Source organism: Podarcis vaucheri, assembly GCF_965113315.1.
Source record: "Podarcis vaucheri genome assembly, chromosome: 7".
Classification (NCBI taxonomy): domain Eukaryota; kingdom Metazoa; phylum Chordata; class Lepidosauria; order Squamata; family Lacertidae; genus Podarcis; species Podarcis vaucheri.
In genome coordinates, this window is record NC_138765.1 from 66,274,987 (window position 1) to 66,292,225 (window position 17,239).

Consider the following 17,239-nt stretch of genomic DNA (forward strand, 5'->3'; position numbering starts at 1 on the left):
TGCCAGGAGCAATTAACGAAAACAATGGAGAGCTTGGAATTTCAAGGCATGTGCCAATAATTAGGACCACTCGTCTGCTTTGAAAGCTAGGGCAACTGTATTCTAAACCCAATCCTAAATCTTCAGCCACCTCCAAACTAGACATCCCGCCCCTCTTCTTTCCCTTTTTTAACCCAGACATCACATCTTGTGATTGCTGCATGCGCGCTTTTTAAATATATTTGCATTTCAAATACTGGTTAAATAGAGGAGGGTGGGCTGACTGCATCATCCCCCCCCCATTTACTCTCTCCACCAAGAGGTGCAAATGGGGGGGGAATCCAAGGCCACGTGATCCACAGGGTGGGGTTTCCCCTCCCCAGTTGCTATGGCAACTGTCTGGGACATGCATCCCCCCCCGCTTCGCTGGGTTTCATGGTGTGAGTCCAGGGAGGGGCGGGGACAAAAAGGCCCGGAGCTGCCATTGGCGGGGGCGCGCACGTGACGCATGCAGGAATGCTAATGAATCCTGTCTCCCCCCCCCCCGTCTTGAGCGCGCTGTCTGGGTTTTTTTTTTTTTGCATTCGCGGCTCGTGGCGCGCGCGCGGAGGGGGGGCCAGGCTGGCTGGTCGCTGCGCATGCACGTGGAGGTCAGGTAAGGGGGCAGGGCAGCCTGTCAGGGTGCTGGTGGGGGACGTTGGGTGCGGAGGGGGTGTCTCCCCTTCCTCCTGCTGCTTCTCTTCCAAGGCCTGAGCATTGCAATGGTGTTCCCCCCCCCCTTTTGGTGGTGGTCGGGAAGGTGTCATTTGCGATGCTCTGTTGCAATAGGAACATGGCAAGCTGCATTCTTCCCGAGGCAGGTCATCGGTCCAGCTAGCTCAATACTGGCCGCACCGACCGGCAGCGGCTCTCCAGGGTTTCACATTCGGGACATTCGCAACCCCTACCTGGAGATGCCATTGGGGTTTGAACCTTTGACCAAGGCAGCTGCTCCACCTCTGAGTTGTTGTCTTTCACCTAAATGCAAAGCGAGGTTCTGAATTAAACTGGAACACGGGAAGCTGCCTTGTGCTGAAATCATTGGCCTGTCCATCCCAGTATTGTCTACACCAGGCATGTCCAACAGGTAGATCGTGATCTACCGGTAGATCACTGGACGTCTGCGGTAGATCATTGGCTCCCCCCCCCAAAGGTGAACAACTGTGGCTCCCCTAAACATTTTACCTCTTTTCTAAAAAAAAGCTCAACAACTTTGACCTACCGGTAGATCACTGCCAGTTTTTAATTCTGTGAGTAGATCGCAGTCTCTTGGGAGTTGGCCACCCCTGGCCACCCCTGGTCTACACTGACTGGCAGCAGCAGGGTGTCTCTCCTTACCTGGAAACGCAATTGGGGATTGAACCCGCATGCAAGACAGATGCTATACCCATTTGAGCTACAGCCCATTGCAGCCCATGCAACATTGCATAGGGTAGGGAGATGTGCTCAGCTGGACTCCTGGGTTCTGGGGGGGGGCGGGATGATGGTTTTCAGACTTTTTCAACATCTCTTATCAAGCATAGTGCTTTTTTGGGGTATCTGCTTTAGATTGTTAGGCCCTCAGGGCAGAGAATGGAGCTTTTACTGACCTCTATGCAGAATCATGCATGGGAATGAGTCCTGTAGAAATAAATATTCAGAAACCGTGAGTAGCTTTTCTGGATCAGGCCACATGATTTAGGGATAGCCAAAGTAACACCCTGTCCCAGGGGTGGGCATCCTAAGGCCCGGGGGCCGGATGCAGCCCAATCGCCTTCTCAATCCGGCCCGCGGACGGTCTGGGAATCAGCGTGTTTTTACATGATTAGAATGTGTCCTTTTATTTAAAATGCATCTCTGGGTTATTTGTGGGGCCTGCCTGGTGTTTTTACATGAGTAGAATGTGTGCTTTTATTAAAAATGCATCTCTGGGTTATTTGTGGGGCATAGGAATTCGTTCATTTCCCCCCCCCCCCAAAATATAGTCCGGCTCACCACATGGCCTGAGGGACGGTGGACCGGCCCATGGCTGAAAAAGGTTGCTGACCCCTGCCCTATCCAGATGTTACTGGACTGTAGCACTTAACCCCCGTGACCATTGGCTGCTGTAGCAGGGGCTGATGGGAAATGGAGTCCAGTAACATTGGGAGGGCAGGACATTGATTAGCGCTTTGTGGCAAACATGGCCAGATGGATGCCTTCAGGGTGCCCTTCAGACTGTTGCCTTACTACATCTGTTACCCTTATCTGTTAGTCATGAAGGCTATCTAATAGACAAGGCCATGGTCATCACCACATCTTACTGTGCCACATGAATAACATTATCGTAGAATTGCAGAGTGGGTTCCAGGCGCCACGAGGGTCATCTAGTCCAACCCCCAGCAATGCAGGAATCTTTTGTTCAACATGGGACTCGAACCCATTTCCCTGAGATTAAGAGGCGCCACCCACTTTAGCCCCCTGCTGCTTGCATGTGGCCCTCAGAAGAAGGTTCCCCATGAGGGAATGAAGGGCTTCCCCCGCTCTTGGACCTCAAGCCACACTTGTTCCAGCAAGCATTTGGCCCCTCGTAAGCTGGTGTGGTGTTGAGCATGGGGGGGTATCGGTTGTGGTTTCAAAAAGATTTAGGCCACCTGGCATCGTGGCTGAAAGATGGCGCCTCAGAAGTGGGAAGTCCCTGATTCCAGTCTCGCACGGTGGCCTTTTTTTCCTGGGATCATCGACACATTGAGAGTGAGGCAGTGTCGTGGAGTGGTTAGAGTGTTGGTATTAAAGGGAAGGACGTGGGTGGCGCTGTGGGTTAAACCACAGAGCCTAGGACTTGCCGATCAGAAGGTCGGGGTTCAAATCCCTGTGACGGGGTGAGCTCCCGTTGCTCGGTCCCTGCTCCTGCCAACCTAGCAGTTCGAAAGCATGTCAAAGTGCAAGTAGATAAATAGGTTCCGCTCCGGCGGGAAGGTAAACAGCGTTTCCGTGTGCTGCTCTGGTTCGCCAGAAGCAGCTTAGTCATGCTGGCCACATGACCCGGAAGCTGTACGCCAGCTCCCTCGGCCAGTAAAGCGAGATGAGCGCCGCAACCCCAGAGTCGGCCACGACTGGACCTAATGGTCAGGGGTCCCTTTACCTTTAGCTTTATTAAAGGGAGACCTGAGTTCACATCCTGTGCTTGGCTGCAAGCCTTCCTGGGCATTCCAGAAGAACAGCCCGTTCATTACCTCCAACCACCCTCTAGCTTGCAGGATTACGGTATTGTGCGGATGGGAGGCAGGAGACACTGTGTACATTGTGGTGGGGGTTGAGCGGGGAACAGAAGGAAGGTCTGCTGTAATCGGCCTTGAAAAGCCGCTCTCTCTCTATTAAAGGCCTTATTACGGAATAGATCCAATGTCCCTTGTGGGAGGAATTGCCTTGAAATGGAGATGAGATGAGTAAGCTGCATTGGGGGGGGGGGGTTGAGCGCAGGGGGAAGGTTGAATTCTTAATTTTTGCTTGATGTCTTTTTTCCTCCCTCCACCCCCCCCCCATATGGCAGGCTGATTAATTTGTGACTCCTTAATGGCAAACAATGAGCTGAAGGGATTCTGACTCCTTGTCTGGAAGCATCTGGTAGCTCCCAAGTCCAGGGTGTGTGAGGGTGGCATAATAGGGTTCCTGGTTTCCCATTCCTTATTTATTCGTTTATTAAAAAACATTTATATACCGCTGCAGTTTACGCCACTATCAAAGTGGTTTGCAGCAATAGATGCATCATAATCATCATAAATATTCATTTCATTTCTATACTGCTTTATATTTTCAATAACCTTCCTCCCCTACAATAAATCTATTAAAACATTATAATCAGAATTTGGCTAAATGTTGCAGAAAGATGTATTTCTAATAGGAATAGGAAACTTTAAAAGTTGGCCCAGAAGGTGCCCTTGTTTTACTCTGGAGTTCCACCCTAAACCAAAACCTGGGCTGCCATCCTGTACCCAACTAGGTGAGAGTAAGCCCCATGGCATACAAAGAGACTTACAGTGGTACCTCGGTTTATGAACTTAATCCATTCCGGAAGTCCGTTTTTAAACCAAAGCCATTCTTAAACCGAGGTACAGTTCGCTAACCGGGACACTACTTCCGGTTTTGCGGAGTTCGCATACCAAATAGTTTGTAAACAGGGCTGTTCTTAAATTGAGGTACCACTGTACAGTGGTACCTCAGGTTAAGAACTTAATTCGTTCTGGAGGTCTGTTCTTAACCTGAAACTGTTCTTAACCTGAGGTACCACTTTAGCTAATGGGGCCTCCCACTGCCGCTGTGTCACCAGTGCACGATTTCTGTTCTCATTCTGAGGTAAAGTTTTTAACCCGAGGTACTACTTCCGGGTTAGCGGAGTCTGTAACCTGAAGCATCTGTAATCTGAAGCACCTGTAACCCAAGGTCCCATTGTACTTCTGTGTGGACTCGTGTTAGGTAGTGTTAGGTAGCTCTATGGCCCATTCTTGACAAGCGCCCATGCACAACAGCAGGAGACTGTTCCTAAGCCTCTTTGCAAAGTTTCCCCCCTTGAGTTTTGCAGGGAGGACTTGCACGCTTATTGTAAAGTAGTAACTGCAGAAAACGGCTTCTCGGGAGTACCAAAGTCCCGCAGGAAAGATGCATCCTGGCGGCTAGGAACAAAAGGAAGAGCAAACTAGAGCGATTTCAAGGACTATGAAAAAAATGAGATGGAGAGATGGAAAGGAAGAAAAGGAGATTCTTGCTACAGTCCCTAACTTCCCCCACTGGCTAAAAAGACTGGGCAGCCAGGGTGGCTCACTTCACAACAATCACTTCAAGACTTGCATTTTATTTATTGTTGAATGAAAGCTCAGCGCTGGCTGGGACCCCTAGTCAGGGGCTCCAGTTAAGGCCTTCATGGGTACTGTGTTGGTGCCCCCAATTTCTACGGGACCCAAGTTCCCTAACCCCTGCCGTAGAGGATGCCCCATTCTCTCCAACCCACTGAAAAGGGGGATGTCGGCTTTGCAGTTGCTAACCAGCCGTTCAGCAGTGAACTTGTGGAAGGAACTTGAGAAAGCCTTGCCACAGTAGTTCATGGACTGGATTGCTGCAATGCGCTTCATGTGGGGCTTCCCTTGCTGACAGGAGTGGAAAACTCCTATAGCTCAAAGATCTGCACTGGTCGCTGATCTGCTACAGGGCTAAGTTCATTGTGTTACTATTAGTATCTAAAGCCCTTAACAACTTGGGACCAGTTTACCTATGAGATGCACTCATTTGACCCCTTTGATCTGCAGAACTGTCCCTGCTACAGGTACCACCCTGCCTTTGGAAGGCATGAATCTTTTACTGGGGTAGTATCTACACTGTGGAACTCCCTGCCTATTGACACCAGGCAGGCTCCTTCTCTGTACTCCTTTCAGAGTCTGCCAAAAACATTTTTGTGTAGGCAAGCATACCCAGACATGTAGAATGTTGGTGTATTTTTAATTTGCTTATAAATTAAATAATAAACAAAAACAAATTATATATATATATATATATATATATATACACACACACACACACACACACACATATATATATATATATACACATATATACATTATGCAGGTTTTGGTGTCTTCGGGTGTCTTCCCGTGTAAGAGTCGGGGTGTCTGGGCGACGTTTCGACGAGGTCTCACTCGTCATCTTCAGGCTGGTGCTTTCGGCTTCTTGTTACTGGAACAGAGCAGAATCTGGTGTTTGAGTTCCTATAAATACTGTTGAGGGGTGTGGTGTATAGCCTCCAACGTTCTGGGCAGAGAGGAAGTTCCTAGATTAGTGTGCCTTTTCTTCTTTTGTTCCTTAATTACTTGAGGGATATCTTGAGTGATTTCATGAGTGATATTCTGAATACCACTGGGTGGGTCATTAAGTGTAGATTAGTTGCTAAAGCTTTCGTGTCTTGACCTCTTGAGCTTGTGAAGAGTTTTTCTGAGAAGATGGCTGTGCTGCATTTAGTTGTGCTCTGGCTTGGCTTCGTGTATAGGGGCGAGCTGTGATTTTGTGCCTTGTGCCAGCCAGATCTGTGTAGGGATTGCAGGGGGGTGCAGCATCCGGAGGTGCCACTATAGTTTGGCTACTGGATGGAGTCTGTAATATGTCTGTGGAGAGGGTCTGGGTTTGGGTCTGGTGTGGTTGATTGGTGACGGCGTTCTGTGTGCCTCTGGTTCTGGTGTCGGTTTTTGTGGGGAGGGCTAATTTCCAGATGTCTGGCAGGCGGGACGTGTCGTCACGCTTGTTCATGTTGTGAGGGTGTTTCTCTATCTCGATGGCTTCCATGATTATTCTCTTGTGGTGATGTTCCATGTTAAAGAGCAATTTGGAATCTGCAAAATTAATTTCGTGTCCTGTTTCTTTCATGTGTTGGAAAAGAGAGGAAGTTTTTTCTTCTTTTTTGACGGCATTCTTGTGTTCTGCGATACGTGCATTTATTCGTCTGTTTGTTTGTCCAATGTACGTGGCTGGGCAGACTTTGCAGGGTATTTCATAGACCCCTTGGTTTTCCAGCTGGATTTTGTCTTTTGGGTTTCTGAGGATATTGGCTATTTTTTGGTTGGTGCAGAAGGCTGTTTTGATATTGTGTTTATGGAGGATTTTGCTAATTTTGGAGGATTTTGCTCGTCGAAACGTCGCCCAGACACCCCGACTCTTACACGGGAAGACACCCGAAGACACCAAAACCTGCATTCCTGTACCCGTGAAAATCTACGAAAGCAAATATATACATTATATATATATACACATATATACATTTATATATATATATATATATATGCTTTCGTAGATTTTCACGGGTACAGGAATGCAGGTTTTGGTGTCTTCGGGTGTCTTCCCGTGTAAGAGTCGGGGTGTCTGTGCGACGTTTCGACGAGGTCTCACTCGTCATCTTCTTGTTCCAGTAACAAGAAGCCGAAAGCACCAGCCTGAAGATGACGAGTGAGACCTCGTCGAAACGTCGCACAGACACCCCGACTCTTACACGGGAAGACACCCGAAGACACCAAAACCTGCATATATATATATAGTTTTATTCTCTTTGTAAACCACTTGGAGGTTTTTTTGTTTTTGTTTTTTTGTTTTTTTAAAGACCAATCAAGCTGTGTATAAATTTTATGAAATGAAGGAAGGAAGGAAGAAGGGGCCCTCTCCTCTGTTGATTTCTTTCCTTGCCTCCTTAGAACCTTCTGGCTGCAATGGCCTTCAGGTGGGTTTGATGGATGGCAGGTGTCAATCGACGGATTGCTCCAAAGATGTTTTACTGGAGAGCTGGGCTGACCTTGGGTGTGAGGGGAAATACACCAGCCCCCTCCAACCCTGTGCACTCCCCTCTCATAACTCTCTGTGTTTCCTGCCGGAAAGAGATGCTTCCGTAACCCTAATACATTTTTAAACGCTCCATGTTTATCAGACGGCGTCTTCCAGGCAATTAGTCCTGGTTGGAGGATAGGGGGAAGGCAAGGAGGCGAGTGGGGAGTCCTTAGCCTTTCATGCATGTGGAATTCTGGGAAGATTTGGGGGGCGTTTAGCTGAAGGAACGGAAAGCTGAGCTTCTTTGGGATTCAATTAAGACAAAGAGCCAAGGGTCTAGCCCTCACGGGTACACAGAACAGTGATCAATATTCAGTGGATGTGTGTTGTGTAGGCCTTGGAAGAGTTCTGGATGAATCCTCCATGATCTGGAGTAATATTTCCTTTCTCTCCCCATCACCCATGCCCCAATTTCTGTTTTTCTACTTTCTCTACCCATACTTTGTTCTTGCTATTTTTTTTTTTTAACGGTCCTCATCTCTTTATTTGCAGTCCACAAAAATGCCCATTGCTACAACTGGAAAACACATAATCACAGATCACTTTCAAAAACTCTGTTGTTTGTTCTGCTACTTATTAAGCTCCCCCTGATCAAGCTTGTCTTTTTCTTTTTTATCATATTTTGATGATTTTCAGATATAACTGGACTAAGGAAACAACAATAACCGTTGAAGTTCTGAGGCATGACTAACAGGCTCATTTATTTCAATGGGCCTAGTTCTAAATAGGGCTAGCATGGGGTGTAGCCCATGGTCTGGAAGACAGCAGATCTCTACACACCTAAAATGTCGCTAAAAGTATCCTAGAAATTGCAATTTCTCAGAAACTAGCTAAACTATAAGAGTAAGGATTGGCTGTCTTCTGAGGAACCCATACACAACCTGTTTTTAATTATTTGTTTTGAATTGCTCTTCTGGGTGTGCTTCCAGACTGGAAAGAGGCAAGCCCAGAATTGCATCTCTGCATGAGTTGCTGAAAGAAGCCCCTTTTTCCCCCTTCAAAGAAGGGCTTTGTACCTGCAGCAGGAGTGATCTAATCGTACTTGATGGGAAGGAAGTGTTTAGCAGCATTTGAGCTCAGCAGAGGCTGCTTGAAGGAGACAGGGTCAGAGCAGTGATTCATACAGAGATACAGCAGGAAGACTCCACCTTTGGGGATTTTCTGCGCTTAAGTAGCACTAAGCAATTTGTGCACTGTGGGAGTGTATCAGCGAGTTGAGCCAACATTGCATCCTTTTCTGAGCATGCTGAATGTGAAACAGAGCCTCTGTTTGGTGTTTTTAAAAAGTGTCTTCCAGTCAGTCCCTTCCTACCAAATGGAGTGCCTTGTGGTTAGCTGAACCACAGCAATGTGCGCTGAAGGGCACTGCAACACCATTACGTTTGCTGGCGGCAGATGGCCTCATGGCTTTGCTTCCAGAGAGGCGGAGGAGTTGCTGCTCTTGTGAGAGTAAAGGGCAAGTGTAATTGGGGGAAAGAGAGGCAGTTTCTTCTGCTGGCCTTGCTAGCAGTGCTCCTTGTTTAAAGTCCCATATGACATAATGCCAGCCAAGGAAAGTCAAGAGCAGCCGTTGGCCTGCCAGGTCTTTTTGTAAAAGATAAAATAAATGGCAGCCAGCTTAGATCAGGGAGCAGCCATAAATTCCCATGTTTTTAATCATCATTAAGTTGCAAACGTTGCAGCAGCAGCAGCTGGGAATGCCTAAATGGGAGGGGGACCCCGGCTGCGGATGCACCAGGCTGAGTGGGCTGCCACAATTCCGGCGCTATTTCCGGAAGATTTACAGCTATGGAGCTTGTAAGCAGACAGAGGCCATTTGTGAAGGCTAATGGAAAGCTCCATAATAGCACTTTATAGAAGCTTATATATATTTGACTTCTACATTTTTATATATAGAGAGAGAATGAGTAAGCTTCCGGTCCATATGGAGGCAAAGGTAAAAATGTGGAAGGGTTAATGGGGGCATCATTGCCTGGTAAAAGCTCAGAAGGTGCAGAGGGTCAAGACATCTCAGGAGGCAGGAATAAGGGGAGGAGGCAGGCAAGTGAAAGGGAAGACGCCTGCTCCATTTAGCTCAATATCATCCGCACTGACGGGCAGCAGCTCAGCAGAGCTTCAGACAGGGTCTTTCCCATCCATACCTGGAGATGCTGACGGCTGGACTTGGGAGCTTCGAAGTGCAAAGCCAAGTGGAGAGCGGTGGTCCTCCTTCCAAAGTTTAGCTAAGGTTCTGGTCATCATGGTTCTGAATCAAAGCTGGTTTTGAAGAGGAAGTTGCCTTGTAGCAAGCCAGACCAATGGTCCTGCCAGTTCAGCTTTGTCTACACTGACTGGCCAGGACTAGTCAGGGTTTTGGGAGGGCATCTCTCCGCCCTACCTGGAGTTGCTGGGGATTGTATCGGCACCTCCTGCATATAAAGGAGGGGCTCAGCACTGAGCTGGGTGAGTAAGAGGTGCCATGATAGAATTGTACAAAACAATGCATGGACATCCAATGAAACTGGATGTTGGGAGATTCAGGGCAGATATAAGAAATCCCTTCTTTGTGCAGTACATAGTTTAACTATGGACCAGAGCACACCAAGCACTCCCGTCTTCCACTGCCTCCTGCAGTTTGGTCAAAGTCATGCTGGTAGCTTCGAGAACACTGTCCAACCACCTCGTCCTCTGTCATCCCCTTCTCCTTGTGCCCTCAATCTTTCCCAGCATCAGGGTCTTTTCCAGGGAGTCTTCTCTTCTCACGAGGTGGCCAAAGTATTGGAGCCTCAGCTTCAGGATCTGTCCTTCCAGTGAGCACTCAGGGCTGATTTCCTTAAGAATGGATCGGTTTGATCTTCTTGCAGTCCATGGGACTCTCAAAAGTCTCCTCCAGCACCATAATTCAAAAGCATTGATTCTTTGGCAATCAGTCTTCTTTATGGTCCAGCTCTCACTTCCATACATCACTACTCCAGCCCACACTAGCTAAGCTGAACTTCCAGGTTTCTAACCATTCTGCTCTTGGGGTACCAGTGGTTGGAGGGCAGAGAGTTCTTATAGAATCATAGAGTGGGAATTATCTAGTTGCAAGGCAAGAATATGCCCTCGTCCCTTACGGGGATCGAACCTGCAACCTTGACGTTGTCAGCACCATGCTCTAGCCCAGTGAGCTCTTGCTTTCATGCTGTGTTTGTGAGCTTCTCAGGACAGGAACATTCGGTTGGAAACACAGTGGGACTTGGGATATTGGACTAGATGGGCCTTGGATCTGACCCTGAAAGGTGGGGAATCTCCAGCCCTCCAGGTGCCATTGGACTATAGTTCCCATTATCCCCGACTTCCTCCCCACCACATGTGTTTTATGATGCTTTTGCAGATGGGCTTCATTTTTATGTTTTTTAAGGGCTACCAAACTGAAATTAATTTGTGCTGAATACTTTCTTCTCGCCCGCCCCCGCCCTCCCAGAAATGGCTAATTTATATGCTAAGTAGCCTGATGGAAATCGATGGCGCCTGCCGATCAATAGGGGATCCTACGGGCACCATTGACCAGGGCCGGCTAATGGAAGTCCTTTCGAGGTGGCGCCAGCAATGAAAACGGAACAATTAGGGGACGATAAATGGACCCACTGGAGGGGGGCAGGGGGAACGCTTGAGTGCCTCATATTTGAGTGATATGAGTTCATTGCCCCTTCCCCTCCCCTCGTGTAGGAGGGTTCCTCCTCCTCCACGGTGATTGCCTTTATTTTCTCCTGGGGGTTTCAAGAAGGCACGACCAAGTGTGTGGTTTGGAGAAACCTCCCCAGTAGCCAAGGCTTGGATGGCTTCAGAAGAAGATCAGACAAATTCATGGAGGAGAGAGCAACCGAGGGCTCCTTGATAGCTGTGCTCTGCCTCCACGGTCAGAGGCAGCCAGGCTTCTGAAGACCAGTTGTTGGAAACCACAGGAGGGGAGAGCGGTCTTGTGTTCGGGTCCTGCTTCCAGGTTTCCCCCTGGGCATCTGGTTGGCCACTGTGAGAACGATCTGGATTAGATGGGCCAATGGCCTTTTCCATCAGACTCTTCTTACTTTCTTAAGGCTGCAGTGCGGACACACAAACACTAAATATAGTGGCAAGCACAGAATTCAGTTTTCTGATAAGTAGTATTTTTTCCACTTTCTTTTTTAAAAGAGCCACTCAAGTTTCTAGACCTTAAGGTTCTACTCAAGGCAGTCTGGGTTCAGGACCCAGTGAAAACTCCAAAGCAAAAGAGGTTGCTGAATGAGACTTGTTTTCAGTGTCCAGAGAGTTTGGGGTTCAGTTTGATCAAGCTGCTGCTTATTTTTGTGAAATCAAATACAGGTTGCAGAATTTCGTAGAATTATAGAATGCAGAGTGGATCACCTAGTCCAACCCTCTGAAATGCAGGAATCACAGCTCAATAATCCTGGACAGGTGGCCATCAAACCTCTGATTAAAAACCTCTACTTTCCAACACAGTCCATTGGTCAGCTCTTACCCTCAGAAAGGTCTTCCTAATGTCTAGTCGGAATCTCCTCTCTTGTAATCTGAATCCTGTCCTTTGCGAGCAGAAGAAAAGAAGCTTCCTCCATCTTCCATGGGACAGCCCTTTAGATATTTGAAGACGGCTATCTCCTAACTCCCTCAGCTGTTCCTCATAAAGCTTGGCTTCATTTTTTCTGAGTTACAGTTTTAGTTTGCGTTGGCAAAGCCTGTGTGTGTGGATACTTTAACATCTTAATTTCTTGCTCAGGGAGGCTCTTGGAACTTGGAGAGGTCCCTTCCCTTTGTTGGCAGAAGTGGGTTTCGGTGCCCATGCCCCAAGATGTGCTGTTGCCAGCTGGACCGGGATAGATTGCGGCCGCTGCAGGGACATCCCTTTCCCTTCCACCTTTCCGCGGTGCGGTTGTGCCTACCTTGAGCTTGGTCCTTGGTCCTCCCTTCGCTGGGAAGCTCCTGGGCGAGGTGGGCACTCTGTCTTTCCGCGCACACCCCAGGCTCGTATCAGTCTCTTAACATGCCCCTTGGGAGTCATGCTAAGCCGCTTGGCTGACCCTTTGAGATTAAAAGGAACGTGCGCATGCCACCAGCCCCCTGAAACTATTTGCATGAAATACTGCAGGCAAAACGGCAAGGCCCTGATTGGTGGTTGCTAAGCGACATCATAATCATCAGGAAATTAGGCTCTCTTCTTTATCTCTCTCTCTCTCTCCCCCCCTCCTTCTCTCCCAACCCTGGAGTATCTCTGCGATTGCTGGGCTGTGCAAGGGGGGGGGGGAGGTAGCGGAACAAAGGCAGATCGGCTGGAGGAGATCTCAGGCACACGGTTCCCCAAAATGACATCCACTGACAGCAGAGCGGGTGGCGCTTCTCCTGCCACCAGGAGCTGTGCATTGATTTGTGCCTCTTAGCTTCAGGCTGTGCCCCACCACCAGGGTGCTTAAAACAGTCCTTTTCCAAGCCTGCTCTGGAGGTTCAGGTCTGTGGAGAGGATGCTCTTGTCTGTTTCGGGGGATGTGGAGGATTGAAGGAGCGGAGCGTGGAGCTGAGGCTGGGGACCCCTGGGCAGGGGTCCTGCCATCCCTTTGAAGACTGTGCATGCCTTCTGACTTGCGCCACAAATCCCGGTAGCCTGGAGGTAGGTGCAGGGAGCCTGTGGAGGTGGGCTGTGAACTGGGGGAAGAGGTTGTGCTGTTGGCTTTCAAGGTTTTTTTTTTGGTGCGCATGACAGCAAGCTGTTGTGGACCGGGACTGTGCTTACTTGGTGCGCTTGCCCCAAAACAGTTAGCTTCCTGGTGGGTTTCATCATTGGGCAGTGCAAGTTTCTAGACCTCAAGGTCGCAGAGTAGAATTTTGCAGGCAGTGTACAAACAGCGGGATTCCAGTGGGCTCCTAGGCTTTCACGTGCTAGATGATTGTGTTATTTCCACCCACGTGGATATCTGGGATGGAGTAAAGTGATCGCTGGAGGTCTTAAACTGGGCTTGTGGATGGCAAGTCAAGAGGCTTGGAGATGAAGATCTGCAATGACTAGATTTAGAAGTAAAGGCGGCGGGGGGGGGGAGAGAATTAAGAAGTGTAATAAACTTGTGAAACTCACTGCTGCTAGAAGTAGCTGTGGCAGCTGTGAAAGGAAAGGATAGACCAGGCATAGGCAAATTCATTCCTCCAGAAGTTTTGGGACTACAACTCCCATGATCCCTAGCTAACAGGACCAGTGTTCAGGGATGATGGGAATTGTAGTCCTAAAACATTTGGAGGGCCGAGTTTGCCTTTGCCTGGGATAGGCTCACAGAGGAGGCATCTGTCAGTGACTCTGAGCAATGATGCGTAAGCAAGACCCCCCCCAATGTTCACCTGCAGTCTACCTCAGAGTACCAGATGTTCCAGATAAATAACAGGGTCTTATTTTTTCATTTACAATTTCACTACATTTATATCCCAGCTTTCCCCCAAGGAGTTCTAGGATTCCTCTTAGAATCACAGAATTGTAGAGTTGGAAGGGACCCCAAGGGCCATGTAGTCCAACCCCCTGCAATGCAGGGATCTCAGCTCTTATCCCTCACATCCCATTTTATCTTCACAACAGTCCTGTGAGAGGTAGGGCTTCCATACAACCGGAATTTTCTGGACGTAGCCGGAATATGGCAAACAGAAGCAGTGTCCAGGCATATGGCAACCCATGTTGGAGGTTTGGGCAAATTTCCTTAAAAATAGCTCAAACCCCTTTTTTCTTTTTTTGAGATTTTGCAAAACAACTTTGCAAAAAGAAAAAAAGAGCTCAACTTTTGTGTCCGGATTTTCACATTTTGAAATATGGCAACCGTAGTGAGGTAGGTTAAGCTGAGAGTGAATGATTGGCCCAAGGACACCCACTGAGTGTGGATTTGAAGCTTGGCCTCCCAGGTCCTAGTCCAACGCTCTCAACACTATGCAACACTACCTCAAAGCTTTTGGAGGGCACTAGGCTGGGGAACAGATAGGTGCCCAGCTAGGTCGGCTGAAGGGTTGATGAGGCAGCTTCTTGTGCATCACGTCTTACGGTTTGCCAGAGTTTTCCTGCTCCATTGTATCTTTCACTCCAGTTTCGGGCAAAAACCTTATTAATATCCGCTTTTTCTTCCTTATAAAAGACTTTAAAAAAACCAAAAAAACTTCCAGGTGTTAAAGGTCATAGCTAAGCCCTCTCTACAAGGGGCAGGTGAGATAATAATAATAATAATAATAATAATAATAATAATAATAATAACCATTTCATTCCTTTTTTCCCTACATTTGTTTCTACAATTGCCTTTCTCATTGTCATATGCCATTGGTCTGTGCTGTGCTTTGTGTGAATCTTGAGGTCTAACTAACAGGCTTTTAGGGACGTTTTGACTCTAAGTAAAAAGTAAAGCAAAGCAAACACAAGCATTGGACAGATTAAGATGAGTTGCTGAATGATGCATTTTGCTGCTGGATTCATTTTGCTGTTTATTGAGTCTGTTTTCTGGATTTCGGTATTTTGTTATTATTTTTAATTGTCATGTGTTTTTCTTTTGGTTTTATGCTTTTTTAAAAAAGTTTTTTTTAATTGCTTAGGGACATTTTATTTGTGCCTAGAATATTAGATGTGTCAGGCTACGATCCTAAACAGACTTACTATTAAACAGATATTGTATGTGTTAAAGTTGCCATATTTCAAAAAGTGAAAACCCAGACAGTTTTTTTGCCCAAAATTTGAAGTTTTTGAGCTGTTTTTAAGAAAATTCGCCAAAATTTACACTTCTGACATGTGTTGCCATATGTCCATACCCTAGTGTGTGTGCGTTCAGAAGGCTTCAGTGACACAGTCTATTTTAAAAAATTTATTTATTATTATGAAGCACTTCCGGAAGCATGCACTAATGGTTCACCTAGCACCAAAAGCCTGCCCCCCCGGTAACTTTTTAAAGAAACTACCTAGCCTAATAAGTAATTCTTCCTGCTCTATTTCACGGCATTTTGTTTGGCCTCACAAAGGTTTTGCCCTAATATGGGTGCTAAAACCTGTATTATTTAAATATTTTGAGAATTTCAAAACTCTGTTCATATATTAAGAAATAAGGCAGTCCCTGTCTGCAGTCAATTACCAGAGGGGTTGGGGCAAGATGCATGATGCAAAAGAAAAACGGAATTATGGAGTAGCCTGTTTTTTGTTGGCAGATGGATTTGCCATGATGGTCTTCCTGGCAGCCCCTAGGGCAGCTGGCAGTTGGAGCAGTCTATTTGCGGAAAGAAAATCGGTTACCTCATTTCAAACCATTTCCCCACCTTACCTGCTTTCCAAATTGCCATTGCATCTGTGCACTTTCTAAAGTACCGTATTTTACCACTGGAATCGCATCAAAACCCAAAGCCTTATGAGAAACAGTTGAGGGAGTTGAAGAAGAAGAGGGGACTGAGATGTGATATGATAGGTAAATGTAAAGAGACCCTTGACCATTAGATCCAGTCGTGGCCGATTGTGGGGTTGCGGCACTCATCTCTCTTTATTGGCCGAGGGAGCCGGCATTTGTCCACAGACAGCTTCCGAGTCATGTGGCCAGCATGACTAAGCCGCTTCTGGCGAACCAGAGCAGTGCACGGAAACGCCGTTTACCTTCCCGCCAGAGCGGTACATATTTGTCTACTTGCACTTTGATGTGCTTTTGAACTGCTAGGTTGGCAGGAGCAGGGACTGAGCAACGGGAGCTCACCCCGTCGCGGGGATTCGAACCGCTGACCTTCTGATCGGCAAGTCCTACGCTCTGTGGTTTAACCCACAGCGCCACCGATAGCCACCTTCAAATATCTGAAGGGCTGTCTCATGGAAGGAGGAGCAAGCTTGTTTTCTGCTGCTCCCAAAGGGCAGGACCCAAACCATTCAGTTCAAATTACACGAAAGTGAACACCCAGAAGAACTTTCTGAGGGTAAAAGCTGTTCAACAGTGGAATGGACTCCCTCAGAAGGCGGTGTTTGGAGGTATTAAAACAGAGGCTGGATGGCCAACTGTCAGGAATTCTTTAGCAGGGATTGCAAGGGGTTGGACTGGATGACCTTTGGGGGGGTCCCTTCCAACTCTGTGATTCTGTGAATTTATCTATCATCCTTCTGGAACCTCCCTTCTGGCTGTGTGCCCTAAGCTGCTTAACCAGCTTTGTAAATGGTTGGGACCAGAAGCTCCCTTCTTTAGTCCAGCGGTGCGGGGAAACTCTACACCCTGAGGGCCGGATTGCCTTCTGGTCAACCTTCCAGGGTCCACGTGCCGGGGAAGGGGGGGCAGAGGCAAAAATAGGCAGAGCAGCAAGTGTGAATTTTTACCTTTGCGTAGCTGGCTAGTTCTCAGGACTCCCACATCTGTGTCCCATCCAGGCAAGCACTAGGCATTGTCCAAGTGCAAGGACATATTCCAGTCAGGCAAAACAACTCAAGGAGGGTGCTAGGCTTGGCCATGGAAGGGTTTGGGGAGAGCTCTGAGGGGAAAGCCGGGAGCTCTGGAGGGCCGGCCCCTGACTGCTGTGCCTTGGAGCACAAATCTTCCGTCAACACCATCGCTGAGGTAGTAGATAGCTCAGCGAATATGTTAGCCTAGTGTGTGGCCGCTGGGCAAAAGGCAAATTCCATGCTAGGGATTATCAGGAAAGGAATTGAAAACTGAAGTGCCAACATCACAACGCCATTACACAAATCTACAGTGAGACCGTATTTGGAATAATACTGTGTACGGTTCTGGCGCCTCACCTCAGAATTATTGTAGAGTTGGAAAAGGTTCAGAAAAGGGCCACGGAAATTTTCAAGTGGATGGAGAGTGACTCCCCTATGAGGAAAGGTTGTGGCATTTGGGGTTTTTTAGTTTGGAGAAAGCTTTAAAAATGATACATGGCATGGAGCAAACAGACAGGCAAACATTTATTTCCCTCA

The 17,239-nt window shown here is 47.7% G+C and overlaps 1 protein-coding gene across 4 annotated transcripts in view; it reads left to right on the plus strand.

Moving 5' to 3' along the window:
* Positions 1–558: 558 nt before the first annotated feature.
* Positions 559–17,239, plus strand: part of PHC2 (polyhomeotic homolog 2) — a 63,423-nt gene continuing 46,742 nt past the window's right edge. For 2 of the 4 annotated variants that reach the window (XM_082233404.1, XM_082233402.1), the window contains exon 1: positions 560–634. In XM_082233404.1, coding sequence (XP_082089530.1) covers positions 618–634 — 17 coding nt within the window. In that variant the 5' untranslated portion in view covers positions 560–617. Of the gene's footprint in view, positions 635–12,607; positions 12,956–17,239 lie in introns of those variants that run through there. The other 2 variants (XM_082233401.1, XM_082233403.1) reach the window with 2 other exon arrangements.